Source organism: Prionailurus viverrinus, chromosome D1 (genome assembly GCF_022837055.1).
Source record: "Prionailurus viverrinus isolate Anna chromosome D1, UM_Priviv_1.0, whole genome shotgun sequence".
NCBI lineage: Eukaryota > Metazoa > Chordata > Mammalia > Carnivora > Felidae > Prionailurus > Prionailurus viverrinus.
The window spans coordinates 43,429,200-43,451,105 of NC_062570.1; the positions used below are offsets into that span (position 1 = coordinate 43,429,200).

General features: G+C 39.6%; 1 protein-coding gene across 1 annotated transcript; it reads right to left on the reverse strand.

Moving 5' to 3' along the window:
* Window positions 1-18,998: 18,998 nt before the first annotated feature.
* Window positions 18,999-21,666, reverse strand: LOC125176832 (tripartite motif-containing protein 77-like). Its single transcript, XM_047878705.1, has 3 exons — window positions 21,652-21,666; window positions 20,688-20,785; window positions 18,999-19,676 (listed from the first exon to the last, which is right to left on the reverse strand). The coding sequence occupies exons 2-3, from the start codon at window positions 20,761-20,763 to the stop codon at window positions 19,183-19,185; spliced, it is 570 nt and encodes a 189-aa protein (XP_047734661.1). The 5' UTR covers window positions 20,764-20,785; window positions 21,652-21,666; the 3' UTR covers window positions 18,999-19,182.
* Between the last annotated feature and the right edge of the window lie 240 nt (window positions 21,667-21,906).

Consider the following 21,906-nt stretch of genomic DNA (forward strand, 5'->3'; position numbering starts at 1 on the left):
AAGGCATAGGGTAACAAAATGGATAAGAAAACAAGATCCATCTATATGCTGTTTGCAAGACACCCACTTCAGACCTAAAGACACCTTCAGATTGAAATTAAGGGGATGGAGACCCATCTATCATGCTAATGGTCAACAAAAGAAATCAGAGTAGCCATACTTATATTAGACAATCTAGACTTTAAAATAAAGACTGTAGCAAGAGATTAAGAAGGGCATTATATCATAATTAAGGGATCTATCCACCAAGAAGACCTAACAATTGTAAACATTTATGCTCCAAATGTGAAAGCACTCAAATATATAAATCAATTAATTACAAACATACAGAAATTCACTGATGATAACACCATAATAGTAGGGGACTTCAACACCCCACTTACAACAATGGACAGATCATCTAAACAGAAAATCAATAAGGGAACAATGGCTTTGAATGACACACTGGACCAGACAGACTTAACAGATATATTCAGAACATTTCACCCTAAAGCAGCAGAATACACATTCTTCTCCAGTGCACATGGAATGTTCTCCACAATAGATCACAGACTGGGACAAAAATCAGCTCTCAACAAGTAAAAAAGATCAAGATCACACCGTGCATATTTTCAGACCACAATGCTATAGAACTCAAAATCAACCACAAGAAAAAATGTGGAAAGATAAAAAATACTTGGAGGCTAAAGACCATCCTACTAAAGAATGAATGGGCTAACCAAGAAGTTAGAGAGGATATTAAAAAGTACATGGAAGGCAAGGAAAATGATATCACCCACCACAGCCCAAAACCTCTGGGACGCAGCAAAGGTGGTTATAAGAGAGAAGTATATAGCAATCCAAGCCTTTCTAAAGAAGAAAGGTCTCAGATACAAAACCTATCCTTACACTTTAAAGAGCTGGAAAAAGGACAACAAATAAAACCCAAAACCAGCAGACGACAGGAAATAATAAAGATTAGAGCAGAAGTAAATGCTATCGAAACCAAAATAACAGTAGAACAGATCAATGAAACCAAAAGCTGATTCTTTCAAAGAATTAACAAAATTGATAAACCCCTAGCCAGTTTGATCAAAAAGAAAAAGGAAAGGACCCAAATAAATAAAATCAAGAATGAGAGCGGACAGAGATCACAATGAACACAGCAGAAATACCAACAATAATAAGAAAATATTATGAGCAATTATATGCCAATAAAATGGGCAATATGGAAGAAATGGAAAAATTCCTAGAAACATATAAACTATCACAAATGAAACAGGAAGAAATAGAAAATTTGAACAGACCCATAACCAGTAAGGAAATTGAATTAATAATCAAAAATCTCCCCAAAAAGGAGTCCAGGACCAGATGGCTTTCTAGGAGAATTCTACCAAACTTTTAAAGAAGAGTTAACATCTATTCTCTTGAAGCTGTTCCAAAAAATAGAAATGGAAGGAAAACTTCCAAACTCTTTCTATGAAGCCAGAATTACCTTGACTCCCAAACCAGACAAAGACCCCACTAAAAAGGAGTACTATAGACCAATTTCTCTGATGAACACGGATGCAAAAATCCTCAACAAGATCCTAGCCAACCGGATTCAATAATACATTTTAAAAAATTATTCACCACGACTAAGTGGGATTTATACCTGGGATGCAGGGTTGGGTTCAATATCCGCAAAACAATCAATGTGATACAGTACATCAATAAAAGAAAGTACAAGAACCACATGATTCTTTCAATAGATGCAGAGAAAGCATTTGACAAAACACAGTATCCTTTCTTGATAAAAACCCTCAAGAAAATAGGGATAGAAGGATCATACCTCGAGTTCATAAAAGCCATGTATGAAAGACCCAACTCTAATATCATCCTCAATGGGGAAAAACTGAGAGCTTTCCCCCTAATGTCCGGAATGCGAAAGGGATGTCCACTGTCACCACTATTATTCAACATAGTATTGGAAGTCTTAGACTCAGCAATCAGACAACACAAATAAATGAAAGGCATCCAAATCGGCCAGGAGGAGGTCAAACTTTCACTCCTCACAGATGACATGATGCTCTATACAGAAAACCCAAACGATTCCACCAAAAAACTTCTAGAACTGATCCATGAATTCAACAAAGTCACAGGATATAAAATCAATGCACAGAAATCAATGCAATAATGAAGCAACAGAAAGAGAAATCAAGGAATCAATCCCATTTACAATTGCACCAATACCCATAAAATACCTAGGAATAAATCTAACCAAAGAGTTGAAAAATCTATACACTGAAAACTATAGAAAGCTTATGAAAGAAGTTGAGGAAGACACCAAAAAATGAAAAAAACATTCTATGCTCCTGGATAGGAAGAACAAATATTGTTAAAATGTAAGTACTACCCAAAGGAATCTACATATTCAATGCAATCCCTATCAAAATAACACCAGCATTCTTCACAGAGCTAGAACAAACAATCCTAAAATTTGTATGGAACCAGAAAAGACTGCGAATAGCCAAAGCAATCTTGAAAAAGAAAACCAAAGCAGGAGGCATCACAATCCCAAACTTCAAGCTGTATTACAAAGCTGTAATCATCAAGACAGTATGGTACTGGCACAAGAACAGACACTCAGATCAACGGAACAGAATAGAGAAACCAGAAATGGACCCACAAATGTGTGGCCAACTAATCTTTAACAAAGCAGAAAAGAATATCCAACAGAATACTTCTACAAGATTTTTTCTATGGGAAGGAACTGAATAAGAGCATTAACCCTGATGAGGCTGTCACTTATGGTGCAGCTGTCCAGGCAGCCATCCTTTCTGGAGACAAATCTGAAAATGTTCAAGATTTGCTGCTGTTGGATGTCACTCCCCTTTCTCTTGGCATTGAAACTGCTGGTGGAGTCATGACTGTTCTCATCAAGTGCAATACTACCATTCCTACCAAACAGACCTAGACTTTAACTACCTATTTTGACAACCAGCCTGGTGTGCTCATTCAGGTTTATGAAGGTGAGCGAGCCATGACCAAGGGTAACAACCTACTTGGGAAGTTTGAACTCACAGGCATACCTCCTGTCCCCCATGGCATTCCTTAGATTGAGGTCACCTTTGATATTGATGCTAATGGCATTCTCAATGTCTCTGCTGTGGATAAGAGTACAGGAAAAGAGAACAAGATCACCATCACAAATGACAAAGGTCACTTGAGCAAGGAACACATTGAGCGCATGGTCCAGGAAGCTGAGAAGTACAAAGCTAAAGATGAGAAGCTGTGAGACAAGGTGTCCTCCAATAATTCACTTGAATCTTATGCATTCAACATGAAAGCAACTGTTGAAGATGAAAAGCTTCAGGGTAAAATCAATGATGAGGACAAGCAGAAGATTCTGGACAAGAGTAATGAAATCATCAACTGGCTGGATAAGAACCAGACTGTAGAAAAAGAATTTGAACATCAGCAGAAAGAGCTGGAGAAGTTCTGCAATCCCATCATTATGAAGCTGTACCAGAGTGCAGGAGGCATGCCTGGAGGAATGCCTGGAGGTTTCCCTGGTGGTGGAGCTCCCCCCTCTGGTGGTGCCTCCTCTGGGCCCACTATTGAAGAGGTTGATTAAGCCAACCTGAGAATAGGTCTAGCATTGTTCCACACAAAACATTTGAAGGACGCAAATTTGTAACAAATTCTATGGCAGTGAAGTTGAGCTGATATAGTTAATAAACTGGGCATTCTTGATACTCGAATATGGAATATGTGCACAAGAAAAGGAAATACAACATTGCACTTTATAAGCACTGTATTGTTAAGTGGAAAATGCAATGTCTTAAAATTGTATTTAAAATTGGAAATAAAGAAGAATATCCAACAGAATAAAGACAAGTGGTGCTGGGAAAACTGGACAGCAACAGGCAGAAGAATCAACCTGGACCACTTTATAACTGCATACACAAAAATAAACTCAAAATGGATGAAAGACCTCAATGTAAGACAGGTAGCCATCAAAATCCTCAAGGAGAAAGCAGGCAAAAACCTCTTTGACATTGGCTGCAGCAATTTCTTACTCAACATGTCTCCAGAGGCCAGGGAAACAAAAGCAAAAATGAACTATTGGGACCTCATCAAAATAAAAAGCTTCTGCACGGCGAAGGAAACAATCAGCAAATCTAAAAGGCAACTGACAGAATGGGAGAAGATATTTGCAAACGACATATCAGATAAAGGGTTAGTATCCAAAATCTATAAAGAACTTACCAAACTCAACACCCAAAAGACAAATAATCCATTGAAGAAATGGGCAAAAGACATGAATAGACACTTCTCCAAAGCAGACATCCAGATGGCCAACCGACACATGAAAAAATGCTCCACATCACTCATCATCAGGGAAATACAAATTGAAACCACAATGAGATACCACCTCACAGCTGTCAGAATGGCTAATACTAAGAACTCAGGCAACAACAGATGCTGGCGGGGATGCAGAAAAAGAGGATCTCTTTTGCACTGCTGGTGGGAATGCAAACTGGTGCAGCCACTCTGGAAAACAGTATGGAGGTTCCTCAAAAAGTTGAAAATAGAACTACTCTGTGACCCAGCAATTGTACTACTAGGTATTTACCCAAGGGATACAGGTGTGCTGTTTCAAAGGGGCACATGCACCCCAATGTTTATAGCAGCACTATCAACAATAACAAAAGTATGGAAAGAGCCCATATGTCCATCGATGGATAATGGATAAAGAAGAAGTGGTATATGTATACAATGGAGTATTACTTGGCAATAAAAAAGAATGAAATCTTGCAATTTGCAACTATGTGGAATTAACTAGAGGGTGTTATGCTAAGCGAAATTAGTCAGAAAAAGACAAATATCATATGACTTCACTGATATGAGGACTTTAAGAGACAAAACAGATGAACACAAGGGAAGGGAAGCAAAAATAATATAAAAACAGGGAGGGGGACAAAACATAAGAGACTCTTAAATACAGAGAACAAACAGAGGGTTGCTGGAGCGGATGTGGGAGGGGGGATGGGCTAAATGTGTAAGGGGCATTAAGGAATCTACTCCTGAAATCATTGTTGCACTATATGCTAACTAAATTGGATGTAAATTAATAAATAAATTCTTACAAAAATTTTTTTGACACTTAATCAAAGAAAGAAAATATCATGGCAGCCCGTGTCATATATATGTCAGCATGGAACTGTTTCCATTTTCACCTGTAACCTTTTTTCTTCTATATGAAGTTTTGAGTAATCTAATTTTAAAAACAGTGTGGAATGATGAACTGTGCATATGAGAAAAGAAGAACACTTTAGGTTTAATTCAAGCAATGGCTGTCAAACTCAACTACACATTAGAATCACCTGGATAGATTTTAAATCTCTGGGATGCTGCTCAGATAGTGGCACTCTTTAAAGGTCTTCAGGTGATTTCAATGTAGAGTCAAGTATTGGTTTGAACAGTATTGGTTTAGAGTAGTAGTTCTTAAGCTTGACTACAAATTAGATGCATCTGGGGAGATCCTGAAACTCCCCAATTTAAGATTATAACCCAGAACAATTTACCAAAAATTCTCAGAGAGAAACTCAGGCATTACCATTCCCAGGAGTCCTCAGATGATTCCAACATTTGAGCAAATTTGAGAACCAATACTATAAAATTCTCCACACATCCCTTACTCACCTCAAAGTTGGAAGGCGTGGATAATGATGCGACATCCCCACATGTAGTTTGTTTTCTCCCTCCTTGTGCTCTGGCTCAGTGATAATCAGACTTCATTGTGCCTAGAAGTACCTAATAGCATCACAGACCAAGTCATATTAATGCATCACACATGATTTTAGTGAGTGATTATTTTGAGTGTATTAGGAATGGCACCCTATTTTCACAGAACTTCCTGAAAATGTCAGTTCACTACACTCTCATCTTAAATAATTATCAAGCTTAAAATTACACAGAGGTAAGTAATAAGCATCAGTCAGTTAATTTATATGGATATTCAACTTCACTAAAATATATTAATACAAAGACCAAATTGATATAATGAAGCTCTTCTCTTTGCAAACCAACTTCTTGATTTACTACTGCAACAAAGCCCTAAGAATGTTTGTCTCTCATTTCTGTCTACTAAAAGCTTTTATAAAAAAGTAATTTTTCGAGAATGCATCTATGGAGGGCACAACAATTCTTCTCAAGCACAGTAAATGAATTTTTTAAAAAAAGTTTATGTATTTATTTTTGAGAGAGTGAGAGTAAGCAGGGGAGGCGGAGGGGCAGAAAGAGAGAGGGAGAAAGAGTATCCCAAGCAGGCTCCACACTGTCAGCACAGAGCCTAATGCAGGGCTCAATCTCATGAATCATGAGATTATGACCTGAGCTGAAATTAAGAATTGGACACTTAACCAACTGAGCCATCCAGGCAATCCTCCCACAATTTTTTTTACATATATGTGTACAATAAAGATTTCAAGATTTTTGTCTACATTTGTATTGAATTCATATAGATTATTTTGGGGGAGAATGACAACAACATTGAGTATTCCAAAGCATGAACATGGTATCTCCATTAATTTAGATGTTCGTTGATTATTTTTAGTAATGTTTAATAATTTTTAGTGTAAAAGTAGAGGGCCTACATGACTTTTGTTTCATTTACTCCTAAGTATTTCATGCTTTTTGATGTTATTTTAAAAATTTTACATTTTCCGGGGCGCCTGGGTGGCGCAGTCGGTTAAGCGTCCGACTTCAGCCGGGTCACGATCTCGCGGTCCGTGAGTTCGAGCCCCGCGTCAGGCTCTGGGCTGATGGCTCAGAGCCTGGAGCCTGTTTCCGATTCTGTGTCTCCCTCTCTCTCTGCCCCTCCCCCGTTCATGCTCTGTCTCTCTCTGTCCCAAAAATAAAAATAAACGTTGAAAAAAAAAATTTAAAATTTTACATTTTCCCCCATTTTTCCTGCTGGTCTATAGAAACACAAATGATTTTTGTGTTGGAGTGGGAGAAAAAAATTTTTTTTACATATATTGACTTTATACACTAATTCTAGTAAGTTTTTTGAATATTCTGTATTTTCAATGTATACAATCATGCCAATTATAATTAAAAATGATTTATTTTTGTTCTATCTTTGTTTCTTTTCTTTTATTCCTTTTTTCAATGTCTAGGAAATCTGGTATGCTATTAAATAAAAGTGGTGAAAACTTACACCTTTGGAGTGCTTGGCTGGCTCAGTTGGTGGAGTGTGTGACTCTTGAACTAGGGGTTGTGACTTTAGGCCCCTCATTGGGTGTATAGCCAACTAAAAAAAGAAAATAGAACTTACATCTTTGTCTTATTCTTGTTTTTCAAGGAAAAGTCTTCAATATTTCATCTTTATTATGTTAGCTGTAGTTTTTTAAAAGTTTCCCTTTATTGCATTGAGGAAGTTCCTTTTCTACTGCTAGTTTGCCAGGTACAAGTTCTTATCATTAATGGTTTCCGGAATTTTGTCAAATGTATTTTACTGCATCTATTCAGATGGTAAAAGTTTTCTAGTGTACCATTTTAATTTCCTTGTTGTTTATTTTGCTACATATGTTTGAGTTATTTCCCTTGGTGGTGTCCTGGGGATTATAATTAATATTTAGTTCATAACAATCTGGTTTGTATTAACATTAATTGAATTAATACTTTTTTCTAACCTTTGTCCTAATTACATGGGTAACAGATGAAAATTACAATTCTTGACTTCATGACACTCATAGTCTAGCAGGAAAGACTGACCAGGAAATGTCAAGAGGCTACATAATTTGGTCAAGAAAAGCAATAATGCTGGATTTCAACAAAAGTGGACTGGAATTCTGAATTTTCTTCTAAAATAAGATGGCACTAGTTAAAACAATTACCTGTTGGGGCATGTAAGGTGGCTCAATCAGTTAGGCATCCAACTATTGATTACTGCTAAGGTCATGATTTCATGGTGATAAGATTGAGCCTTACACAGGGCTTGGCACTGGGCATTGAGCCTGCTTAAGATTCTCTCCTTCTCCCTCTGCTCCTCCCCTGCTCCAGCTAGATTCTCCAGAGAGATTACCTCTCTCTCTCAAAACAAACAAATAAACAACAAAAAACAAAACAAAAAAACAATTACCTCTTTGTATATCCATTTCATTGTTTATACATTCATGTAGCTTATAAGTGAATATTGCAGTTAGCACTTATAAAATGCCTCCCAGTGAAGGAAACAGTCAAGAAAACTAAAAGGCAACTGATGAAATGGGAGAAGATATTTGCAAATGATGTACCAGATAAAGGGCTAGTATCCAAAACTTATAAAGAACTTATCAAACTCAACACCCAATAAACAAATAATCAAGTGAAGAAATGGGCAGAAGACATGAATAGACACTTTTCTAAAGAAGACATCCAGATGGCTAATAGACACATGAAAAGATACTCAACATCACTCATTATCAGGGAAATACAAACCAAAACCACAATGAGATACCACCTCATACCTGTCAGAATGGCTAAAATTAACAACTCAGGAAACAAAAGATGTTGGCCAGCATGCAGAGGAAGGGGAACATTTTTTGCACTGCTGGTGGGAATGCAAACTGCTGCAGCCATTCTGGAAAACAGTATGGAGGTTCCTCAAAAAATTAAAAATAGAACTACCCTACGACCCAGCACTTGCACTACTAGGTGTTTATTCAAAGAATACAAAAATGCTGATTTGAAAGGGCACATACACCTCAATGTTTATAGAAGTGCAATGAATAATAGCCCAAATTATGGAAAAAGCCCAAATGTCCATCAACTGATGAATGGATAAAGAAGATGTGGTATGTATATGTATACACACACACACACACACACACACACACACAAACACATACACAATGGAATACTACTTGGTGATAAAAAATAATGAAATCTTGTCATTTGCAACAATGTGGATAGAACTAGAGTGTATTGTGCTGAGTTAAATGAGTCAGAGAAAGACAAATATCATATGATTTCACTCATATATGGAATTTAAGAAACACAACAGATGAACATGGGAAAGGGAAGCAAACATAAGGTAAAAAACAAAGAGGAAGATAAACCATAAGAGACTCTTAAATACAGAGAACAAACTGAGAGTTGCTGGAAGGGGAGATGGGTGGGGGTGGGCTAAATGGGTGACAGGGTGTTGTATGGAAACCAATTTGTCAATAAATTTCATTAAAAAAAAAAAGGAAAAAAAAATAAATGGGTGACAGGCATTAAGGAGGGCACTTGTTGGGATAAGCACTGGGTGTTATATGTAAGTGATGAATCACTAAATTCTACTCCTGAAAATAAATAAAAATAAATAAATAATTAAGTGGAACCATGTATACAAAATAAATAATAATACAATTAAAAAAATAAAATGCCTCCTAGGAACTTTTGAATAATGGTAGGTTAATTTTTGTCTTTTTATTTTTTCCACCCAGCTATATTTTTCTTTAAGTCCAATAAAAAGTCTTTATGTAATGAAATTTTTATAACAAAATTAATAACTTTAAAATGAATAAAAGTTCAACTAACAAAATTACTCTAGAGTGTACATATCAGGGGCACCTGGGTTGCTCAGTTGGTTAAGCGTCTGCCTCCTGATTTTGGCACTGGTCATGATCTCGAGGTTTGTAAGTTTGAGCCCCTCGGCAGTGACAGCATGGAGCCTGCTTGGGATTCTCTCTGTCCCCCTCTCTCTCTGCCCCTTTCCCTCTCTCTCTAAAATATATATATATATATATATATATATATATATATATATTAGAGTGCATATATCAGAGAGGTCTATAATCGTGCTGGAATTTGGATGCAACTTTCACCCAAAATATCACTAACAATTTTTTTTTAATATCATCGGCTCTGTTTTAATATATTCTTGTAGGTAATAACAGCAGGACAGGTCCTTGGCTGCAAAGCACTTGATAGGAAGTGAAGCACATTATTTAAAATGTAAAAAATTTACTGGAAGGAAATTATTCTAGAGTTTGGTCTTAAAAATAAGTGTTACATAAGAAAAGGGGAAGGAGCAGTGATGTCCAGAAGGAACTGGTACAGACAAGCCAAGACCTCTACATGATCTGTAGGGTACCAAATTCAGTGTAGGGGGAAACAGAAGAAGGAAACAAGGCTATCAAATGAACTTGAGAACCACAAAAGTCATCAACAGGGATTCATTAGGAAGTGTGGCAAGTCAATTTAAGGAAAGCTGCTGAAACTAGGGAAGAGGGTAGTTTGCACACTTTAAAAGCAAGGAGTTAATGATAATGTGTGAAGGGGTTTGAACCATTTGCTTCCTTTGACTCTCAAACATCACCAGCCAGAACTCCCTTCCAGAACCTTCCAAAATCTTCCCTTATTGGGAATGACATACATATTGAGCAAGGCTGGGACAATAGTTAAAAAAAGGAACCTTATTTAAAAAGTTGAGAAAGGAGCAGAATGAGGAAATGCCAAAATCTCAGAGGTAACAGGGAAATTGTGAAGCATTGGGAGGAAAATAAAGCCCTTGGGGTTGCTTTGGGCAATAGTGGGCCCCTGTGAGAGAACCTCAGTAGCCCTGTAGCCCCACCCCTTCCCTGGTCTGAGCTGTGTCCATCCCAACACACTTCTCATTCAGCGGGTGGTTTAGGAAACCTGCTCAGCGTCCCCCATCCCTATCCATCCAGCCGAGCAGACCATCCCACTCCGTAAGAGGACAGTGCAGTGGTAACGCTCAAAATCTTGCATTCACATGTCCTTTACCAGAGCAACATCACGTCTAGCAATCTCTCTCACAAACAATGATATACACACAAGGGTGTACTGTGGAGCATTTCCGAAGGCTAAATAAACAGTAAACAGACGTTCTGAAATTCGGGGTATCATTTGATAAGATAGGCTACAAATCGTTCAACTCATTAAGTGATGACATTCTGCCATTAGAAACTCGGCCCACACTATCACGTGTGTTCTTAGCTACGGATTCAATGAATACTCAAAAACAAATGCTTCCACCTGACAACCCAAAACCACTCCAAGCCAATTCACACCACTGAGAAAACATGAAAAATAAAGATTCACTGACCTCAGTTCAAGTTCACAGTGAGTGATCTTAAAGGCCAAAGTTTCCATTTCTGACCAGAGAATCTGAAATGTTGACTGACATGGAAATCTGTTGAATTAAAGAGAATATATATCCAGGGCATTCACCCTGTAGGTGCTGCTGCCTGGTCAACCTGGAATAGAAGGAGGAGTCCTCTTTTCATATTTTGCAGGTTTAATGGCATGGACATCATGCTGGTTTTCTGACATACCAGGGGGCTTAGGCTAAACTACCCCCAGGGAAAAGAGGGTGGCAGCCATTTACTAGCCTACACCCAGTTTCCCCTGGTTATTGAATCCAGCTGCTAATGTAAGGGCTACCTTGACGGATTCTGCAGATTTGCAGTTAAACTGCTGAGTTTCAACTAGCAGATCTGCAGAGCTGCTGCCTGAGGGGCAGAGGGTTAATGTTCTCTGGACCTGCAGGGCTAGGGCAAGTGATTTTGGTGGCACCCCCGTGCCTCCCCGCACAGCGCCAGTTTCTGCAGGGGTGTGCCTGGGCCAGTGTGGGCGCCCCCAGTGTCTCCACCATTTCCAGCATGGGAAGCATGCAAGAACCCACAATAAAACAAAATCCCTTTAACGTCCTCATTCCTGGCAACACTTTATGGCCGTTTGGGGTAAAGAGATATTATTGCCCTAAGTGACTTATATTTCGATGCTGCCGGGAGCACTGGAGGGCGCTGTCAAATTGGTGAAGCAGTGGGAAATTAAGCCCTTAGGGGTGCTTTTGACAATAGTGGGCCCCAGTGAGAGAATGCATGTGCTTTTGGAATTCAAGATGATTTTTAAAAACCATGCATATGAACACTTTGGAGCATCATCCACTTTACATGTATATAAACATATACTTTGTAAGACTTGAAGACTGGGTCATAGTTGCCACTCTTTCCAGAAATGCATCGCCGGGCTGATTGTTAGGTGGGAAATACATCAGGAAAGCTAGGTTTTCAGATTGAATGATCCAGTTCTGATAGAGTGGGGCTATCAGTTATTCCTTAAAAAGAAATTTCTTCTCGGAGCACCTGGGTGGCTCAGTCCATTAAGCCTCCAACTTTGGCTCAGGTCATGATCTCAGGGCTCCTGACTTCGAGCACTGGGTCATGCTCTGCACTGACAGCTTGGAGCCTGGAGCCTGCTTCAGATTCTGTGCCTCTCTCTCTGCCCCTCCCCTGCTCACACTCTGTCTCTCCCTCTCAAAAATAAATAAACATTTTAAAAAAAGAAGAAATTTATTTTTACTGTCCTTTTCCCATCCATCCTGGTTGTTTTTTCTGTTCTGTTGCAATGCAAGTTATGAATGAAGTTGACCTAAGGGGGTGTCTGATCTGGGGCCATTCTTTACTGTCTCCCTTGAACTGGACTGGGGAGCACTAGGCAGAGTGCTCCTGTCCTGCTGCGGCTGGGAGGCCTTGGGGGGCTTGATCTGGAGTGTAAGGGACAGAAGAAACATCCATCCTGGAGCGGTGGCCAGAGATGTTCTACATGAAAGTCTGACCTTAAAAAACAACAACAACAGTAAATCAATCAATGAAACAAAGCACTACCTCCATGAGGAAAGGAAGATATTTGCACACACCTCATGAAACCAATTTCAAACCAGTTTTCAAAGACATTGGATGAAATCACCAACTGATGAAACTAATCCTCTCTATCTCTTTGCAAGTTGAGAACAAAAGCCATTGGTGTACAGAAATTTAGATATGAAGACCACATTTACCAGTTGGCTTGTTGTGAAATCAGGTGGCCCTTGGTGAGATGACATTTGGGGAGATGGGTTTATGGAGATTAGCCAGGAGGAGATTAGCCAGGATGTTAAATCCATTTTTTCCTCTGGTTTGAAGAAATCCCATCATCCATAAGAATACCCCTTTGAAGACCTCTGAAGTGCTATCACTTGGAAGAAATTGGTGGTCTTCAGAGACTCACTATGAGGAGATTCTAGGGGGCCAGACTCATTCTCCTCCAGAACTAGGAGAATATGTTTGGAGCTCACCTGGCTGTGGAGACCTCTGAAAGCTCTCACCTGGAAGCCCTGGTCCTCAAGCTGACTTCCTATCAGCACTGCTACAGCAAGCATCTGTGAGATCAGAGGCATGCTCTATAAGTGAGTACACAAGGTAGCAGAAGAGGGTTGGCTGGTTGCAGCGACTTTCCCAAAGGAAAACAAATCAGATTTCCTGTTTTCCTATGAGGGACCTGAGGTGTATCTGTGAAGTGATGTTTGCCTACTTAGAGCCATCCATGTTCTATTAGCCTCCTTATGGGTGTTAATATGGAGTTAATATGATGATTAGTTTTAGTTCTGTTATTTTATGCATCCGTTAGTCATTTATACATACTAGTAAGACTAAGAAAGTAGTTGCCAAGCTGTACCTGTCTTGTAGTTTTGTACTTGGGTGGATGCTAAAAAGAGTTTTAGGAGTGTTTGATTAGACATGGAGTACCTATGATGGTCTACTCTGCTGCATGCCTGGATTCACAACAGAGGTAATAGTCTATAATATGGGACTAGATGGGGCATTCAATGATTTGTAAGAGAATATTGTTTTTAAGTGAAGTAAATGCTTGTCTCTTAAGAAACATATGAGTTATCTTGACTTTGATGTTCAAGAAGTTAGGAAAGGATTGGGTAAATAGAAAAGTGATATTGGTGAGTATATAGAAATATGAGAAATTTGAAGAACAACTGTATTTGACTGATATAAACAGAAGGACCCAAATTTTATGCAGAATAAATTTCATGGGGAAGGATTTGTTTTTGGTACTGATTATTGTTTCATTTAGATTATATCTTATCACAATGTGAAGGGCTGTTTGGCAATAGTCTTAAAGACCTGGAAGAGATAGCCATTCTGTTTAATTCTCCATTTGCTTTATTAGAGTGGTACAGATAACAAAAATATGAGGGTGGAAAATTTCACATGGTGAGTCTATTTATGAAGGTAGACTGTATTTAGGATCAGGCCCCACTCAACAATGTTTAGTTCCTCTTCATTAACTTAACATTCAGAAATTGTTGTGGAAAGACAGATGTGACACGTGGGTTCTAATTAAGAGAAGGGCATACTAGAAGAATTGCCTGACAATTACATAAGGTAATGGAAATGCAGGCTTAGATACCCTGAACTAAATCAATGACTGGTAATGAGCATTACCATTTTTTTTTTAAATAGCATTCGGGACCCTTTACTGGAGCTATAAATTATGTCAACCTCCTCCAGTTCCATCTCTTTGGTGAAAAATGAGACCTCAGCAAGACTGGGGTTACTGTGTGTGCTCTCCCTCTCCTATTCTCTGTCCCTCTCTCAATTTAGGAGCAAAGGAAGGGGAGCTGGAAGTGGATAGTTTTGGCTAGGCAGCCAAGACAGTTTTCTACAGATCTCAGAGCTCTCTTGAGTCTTGGTTTTCCATTTGTGTGTCCTCTACAAAATCAAACCTATTATGCTCCAGACCCAGTGTAATAAGAGTAACACCCCGAGTGAAATTTTGCTTGGACATTTTATTTCTCTAAGGAAGAGGAATAGATAACCTATATGATTTTCTTCTCCCAGAAACCTGGAGTCCAATATCCCAGACGCCATCATGAAAGAACTCATCTGCCCACTCTTCCTGAATTCCTTTACAGACCCAGTCACCATATCCTGTGGGCACAGCTTCTGTTGGTCCTGTTTCTGCCTTTCCTAGAGGGGAGATGAATTCCCTTCCAGGTGCCTGGTGTGCAGTGAACTCTCCAAACAGAGTACAAAACCAATATTGTTCTGAAGAATCTGCTGTCCATTGCCAGAAAAGCCAGTCTAAGGGAATTCTTGTGCTCTGAGGAGCAGATGTGTGGGGCCAAAAAGAGACAAAGATGATTTTCTGTAGTGAGGAGCAGAGTCTGCACTGTTTACTCTGTTCTGACTCTCCAGAGCATGAGGCTCACAAATACTGCTCTGTTGACAATGCTGCTGAGGAACAGCACGTAAGTGATGGCACTGGGAACACTTTAACAGGTGGATTTTAGTAAGGACATGAGGGGTATGAGGGTGCCTGAGTCCTCCTTCATGAATGCCAGGTACTGGGTACCCAGGAGGAGGCTGTGAAGGAAATACACCAGGACACCAGGGGGCGCCTGGTTGGCTCAGTTCCTCAAGAAATCTAACTGAACATGACTCAGATCTCAAGGTTGTGAGATCAAGCTTTGCACAGGGCTCTGCATTGAGAGTGCAGAGCCTGCTTGGGATTCTCTCTCTCCTTATCTGCCCTTTCCTGATCATGTTTTCTCTGTCTTTCTCAAAATAAACTTTAAAAAATAATACACCAGTCTACTGCTCCTCATGGCAGGGTGGTTAAGTAAATGGTCATGATGTCCATCGGTGAGACAGATGTCATCATGCTCAAGGTACTATAAAGCCCTCCCCTTGAGAAAGAGCCACTGGCTGTGAAAACTACAAAAGTACAGAAAGGTTTTCTTATAGGCTACATATATCCCCAACAGTGGGCACAGGTGGGATAAAGTGCATTGGCATTAGCAGGGGAAAAGCATCACTGGAAGTATATTGGGATCGAAGATGCCATGTTTTCTGAAGACTGACCCTGCCAAGCAAGATGCTGACCAGTTTCACCAGGCAAATGATAACCTGACATTGCATGGTTCTGCAATTGGAAATCCCCTAAATTTTGATCAGTAGTGGGGGCAAACAAGCAAAAGTGATGATCCTTTTGCTCTCCCTGAAGTATATGTATCTAGTATCCCTACATCCTTCCCACCATTGGAGTTCTGAAACTTGGATGTATTTGCCACAGTCCATAGTTCTTTTACAGAATATGCTCTCAAACCAGATGAGATATTTATGGAAGAAGATTCAAGGAATCCAAGAGAGCCTCCATAAATATGGCAGTATGAATGTACCTTGGATGGTAAGTATGAGACTGTATTTCCCTCTGAATCAGGGTGAGACAGATGACCTAGAAACTGTGCCATTAGGAACTTCAGCTGAAATCATGTGTCATGCAATTCTGCCACAGAACAGCAGGAGAAATGATCCAGCCATCTATTGAACCTAAGGTAGCAAGCATGCCTCTTAGGATTTTTAGGCTCTACTATCCCAGTAACTACCAAAAAAGAACTACGAGAAGAATGTTCAACAAGTGTTAAGATGGAGGCACAGAGCCTGATCTAGATCAGTTCAATAGCCATTATTCAGGCTCTCAGGACAAATTCCTCAGGCTGAAGGTCAATCTGAGTTCTCAAGGTCAATTAGATGTGAAAAATCATTGGATATTTGAGGCAGAGATTTCTACGTTTATACACTCCAGGTATTAAAGAGCGTATCATTGGGAACTGCAGGTATTTCCATTTGATTAGTCCAGTGAGGACCTTTGATCCGGGGATCAAAAGGAAACATGAACAGCAGTTGAACAAGTGTGCCCCTGATGGTGAAAACAGTGGGAGGTAGAGAATGCAACAGGTCAAATAGGAGAAAATGTTAGGTTTAAAAATAAAACTTAAAAAATGAGGGAAAAAAGCAAAAGAAAAAGCTGACATGCAGAATGAGAGACAGACCCTAAATCCCGGCAGGGAATATGCAGTGGAGTAAGGATTAGTGTCCTTAATGAATACGGAGGGCCTTCTCCTTCGAAGGTGGACAGCAGAAGATAGGGCTATGAGGACAGACATCCATTTTGAAAGTAGGTAGTGAGAATTTTAGGAAGATCCTTTCTGGTGGCCTCCAAACCAGAGAGTCAAATGCAACATTGCCCTGAAGAGAGAAACGTCAGGCTGTGGAGGAGGGAGGTTTGAGACTGGAGGTGAGTTTCCTAACCTAACCCATAGCAGAATATTGCATGATTTGAATCACTCATACATTTCAATTGCTTGCCCAGTTTCTGATGTGAGAGGTTGGGTTTGAAAGAGATTATCAATGACAAGCTTTTCACTAGTGTCAGGAATTCATAAAGTGGATGCAAGTTGTTTGAGGGAATGTGGTTTTGGCTTTTCATATCGTTTTGGAAGAATCAAAAACAAATGAAGGAAAGAGGAATGAAAGGCTTCTGAGAAGGGGGAGTTCATGAATTTTTGGATGTATGGAACTCAGTGGTAGAGCCATCTGGGTGCTGTTTTAAGTGGCAAGGGATGAGATTGACTTGAGTATTTTGATTTAGTTAACCGGTGTCCTTGCAGTGTTTTGTGAATCAACATGAAACTTCACTGTTCCTACTTATGAGAAACTGAACTACTTGTTCGTTGGTGTGTTCCTTGATTTTGACAGTGGAAGTTTGAGTTTTGTGGACATGACAAAGCAGTGGATCATTTGGACATACAATGATGGTTTCTTGAAATGTCCTGTAAAGTCTTTCATATTCTCTGGTCACAGATTTGGGCTAAGTCACTAGCCTGACCTGGGACACCAGGAACCTAGTACCTGAGGGAACCCTCATCCATCAAAGCAAATCAATGATACTTGATACTTCTACTTTTCTACTTTATAAGTTCATTTGACTGCTCTTCAAATAAAGGGGTCATGAAATCCAGAATTTTGCCATTTCATTCCACCTTCTTGGATATCAGAATTATCTCCTGTGGGCCTCTTATCTGGAATACTGTGTCATCACTGCTCACCTATTATGTGAGCCTGGGGGAGTTACCAAAATACATGAGTATGTGATTGGAGCCGAATGGCCAAACACAGGGGACACAGGAACACGGGGTTTGCACATTAGGCACAGGCACGGTTATCTTAGACTCCCATGTAAGTCTGCAACCCAGCGTCTGGAGATCTCCCCAGGAGTATTTAATGTACAGCCAAGTTTAAGAACTACTACTCTCAATACTTACAAACTTGACTCTAAATTGAAATCACCTGAAGAACTTTAAAGAGTGCCACTGCCTGAACACCATCCCAGAGATTTAAAATCTTTCCAGGTGATACTAATGTGTAGTTGAGTTTGAGAATGATTGTTTGAATATAAACCTAAAGTGTTATTCTTTTCTCATATGTACAGCTCCTCATTCCACAATGTTTTTAAAATTAGATTACTCAAAACTTGATATAGAAGAAGACAGGTTACAGGTGAAAATTGATATAGTTCCATGCCGACATATATATGACATGGGCTGCCATGATATTTTCTTTCTTTCATTAAGCGTCAAATTTTATCAGGCACACCAATGTATAAATCTTTTTTGAGTTGAAGAAAAAGTGACAACATCCTGCTTCTGTTTCCCAACTGGCATTGATATGGTGTGTCTGTTAAAGAACTTCAACTTTCATGCTCTGGAATCTGATTCATTAGGATCAATAATTTTCATGTCTCTAAGAGAGAGGGCTAGGTAGCATTGATGCTTAATCTTTGCCTTACTGCCTGAGAGGCAGATTTGTACTGTGTGTGAACGTAAGATATAGGTCACTATACATTTAAATAATACTCCTCAGTAGTCCCATTTAATTTTGGTTACATTTAGTATGCTTTTGACGGTGGTACCCCATGTCCTGATTTGCTACTGTGTAATATGTATGAATTTACTCAAATATTTATTAAATGTCAATTACATGTTAAACTTAGCGCTACCTGCTGAAATATATCCATACATTAGCCTGGAATATATCTTTTCATATAATGGGTAAACAAGAGGAGAGGGGCAATATTAGCTTGTGGACTTTACTGAGTATAAGGTCTTCTGAGTCCATACAATCAGGAGACCTCATTTAGTCCAGAAGCTTTAAAAAGCGTTCCATGAAGAAAATATTTTAAAGCTGACACTTGGCGAAGAAACACGCCTTAGCAGATGCAGAGCAAAGAGGAGAGAATTCCAGGTCTGCCAGTGAGAAGAAACCTGTGCTCTTGCTTTAACCCATGCAGCCAAGTAAACCCACTCAGGCATTCTTCGCCTCCAGCTACCTTAGAATCAAGTGAAAGGACACGATGTAGAATAAAGATGGCATCAACCTCTAAGAGAGATTGTTTTTATTTAAATACAATGCAAACAAATGTATACGCTTGTAATTATCAACCTTTAAAAATAGTCAATGGGTTGGATAAAGGAAGACGTTGAAGACCATCAAGCAGGCACTTCGCTGAGCTGACGCTTGCGGTCACTTTCTGACATGTCCCTCCTCACGAGGGTGCAGAGCATAGAAAGGGTCGGAGAGGAAGACAGAAGGAACGTGAGAGGAAACTGCAAATGAGGGAGCAATTGGCCACATTCACAAAGCTCACCACACCACACTCATAATCCAGGAACACCCCCACGTGGCCCAGAGGCCTTTCTACATATTGAGGTGACAGTGGGGAGGAGCTAAAGAGACGACACTGGTTGTCCTCTTTGATACAAAAGAGTAGAAAAATCCCCTCTGAGTCAAGCGCCATGTCATTCCTCATTGTCCAAGAATCATCGCAAAATCCAAGGGCCCAGTTCCGACAGTTCCCCACATCCACCTCCCAGTAATGCTGACCACAGGTAAATGTCTGGGCTCCCCATGCCAGAAAGTATTTTGATCTTGTTGCATTAGTGACAACGTCAGGATGATCGCGACTGAAGAGCCAACGTCTCAGATCTTCAAACAGTGGCATGTGACAGGTCGTTGTTTCATTTTCAAAAAAAATGGGCACTGCAGGAGGAAGGAAACAGTCACATTAACATGGAGTGTTACCAATTCCTGATGGACGTGGGCTTTATATCGTGTCTGGGTTTCTAGCTTTCCCTGGAAACAAGGGCCAGGGCAGTGAGGAAGCTCTAGAAATCTACTGTATGCCATGGCCTGTCTTCATAATGAGCAAATCATTAATGAGACAAAATAGAAGACATTTATGAATTTTCTTAAAATGTATAAAGAAGAGGGATATTGCTAAGCTCTGGTTTTTTTCCTCTGAAACTTTTAAAATTGGGACATCATTAGTAATTCACAGTAACAGAAAGGAGTAGCCAACTTCTCTTCTCAGAAAATAAGAATAACTCTAAATAATAATAATTCCTAAAGAGTGGTCACTTTGCCTCATATTTAAGTATCTTTTACCAATATATATCAAGATAAAATAACCGGAAAGAAAAATTCATGTCTTTTACAGTAGAATGTTTGTGAGAATTTTCAGCAAATGTAATTTTTGAGAAGAAAATTATGCAATAAGTGGTTAGCTTACTTTGTGGGGTTGTGTAGAAGTATTCATTTTCTGTTCTTACCACTATTGATTTATACAAAGTATTTTTGTATTATGTGAATAAAGGATGTACTGTGTAAAGTGCGTTTATTGTGAAACATTCTAGAAAACAAAACTCTCTACTCACCTCACAGCCAGTAATCACCACATAACCCGAAACCTGGAATATACTGAATGTTCATGCAGATTTACATGTTTCATACAGTTGACACCAAACCTCAGCATGATGCACACATCAACTATCTTTTCCTATTGCTTACTTCCAGGTAGCTTATCATAAACTATTGTACTGGGTTTTTCTCCAGATATTATTTGTTGGTCCACATATATTATATTTCCACAAAGGCAAATTGGGTTACAAAATGCCCAGATATGAAATCATCAATCGTACAATGGAGCAACATAACCCGTAGACACTAGCTGAGGAGAACGCACGGCTATCCCACCAAAGGGCGGTCTATTACCAAGAAAACGGTTGAGTCTCTCTATCAGCCCCGTGATGGGCCATGAACTGAGTCGTGGATCCACAGGTTGGGGCATGTGCAGCTGCACTGACTCACTCCTGCAAAAAAGAACAGTCAGTTACTCTTTCTGAGTTCATTTTCATTACAATGGTTATATTTAATGTACGTCCCCGTGAAGATGCTTCATTAAAATCCTCATAGTTAGCATCATAAATAGTTATGAATGTAACTCCACAAATGAGGAAACTTAACAAATATCCATTTATTTTATGAAGAGCAAACTAAACCCAATTCTACCTCCTAACACTTTGATCCTGGCATAATATTTCAGGATCTGGTTCTTCACAGCCAAGCAGGGGTTCTGCAAAATGGCTCGAAACTGAGGACATTACAGAGGGCACTTTGATTTTTAATCCACACTGGTCACCACCGAGATGCTGTGTCCATATAAGCACAGCAAGGGGGTGAGGAGCTTAGCCCGGGCAGAGATTCTGCTCCCAGGTCCCAGCTTCCGTAAGTGCCACAGACAGCCTTTCCACGTGAAGCTGGAGTCAGCCACGTGCTACGTGGGAGCCCAAACCCTACATGGTCCTCCCCCCGCCCGCCCCGTGGCTTTCTCTCCCTTCTCCCACTTTATGCTTCTCCGAAACACCTATTTCTCCCACATAAGCCTGTCACAGCTTTGGGCCACATCCTCAATGTGTTCTTACGTTTCTAAGCATTAAAATCGCAAATGGCGCTTTGTCTACACGCAGCTTGTGCACAGAACTGCCAACCGCACGTGCTTCCACAGAGCCCTGTCCAGCTCCACCTTACACAAAATGACAAACGCGTGTCTACCTTATGAGACATGGAAAAATAAAAGTGGGTTCTATTATCATAATAAATTACGCTCCTATTTCAGCACCAATAGCCTGATTACTCTTAAACAATTCTCAAACTTTTCATATAGGCGTAAACTTACCTTTTTAAAGTATTTTCAAAATGCTGCAAAGAGAAACAGAAAAAAAAAAATCTCAGTATATGCCGCAAGATTCGCAGTAGAGACCTCATTACTTATTCCCAAGAGTGTGTAAGCCCCAATTCCAGCAAATTGTATCATGTACACGGAAACAGAAAGAGAAAATGAACTGTATAGATTCTGAAATTTCTCATTTTTGCCAGGTCCACATACAAATCCATAGTCTTCAAACAAGCTTCTCGGGGCTGTCCATCAGTA

Excerpts from the sequence above, each read along its gene's own strand:
- LOC125176832 (XM_047878705.1), bottom strand. The coding sequence starts at position 20,763 with ATGCCCCAACCTGTGGATCCACGACTCAGTTCATGGCCCATCACGGGG. Across the intron at positions 19,677-20,687 it reads GAGACTCAACCGTTTTCTTG|TGCCCATTTTTTTTGAAAAT; the intron begins GTAATAGACCGC and ends TTCCTCCTGCAG.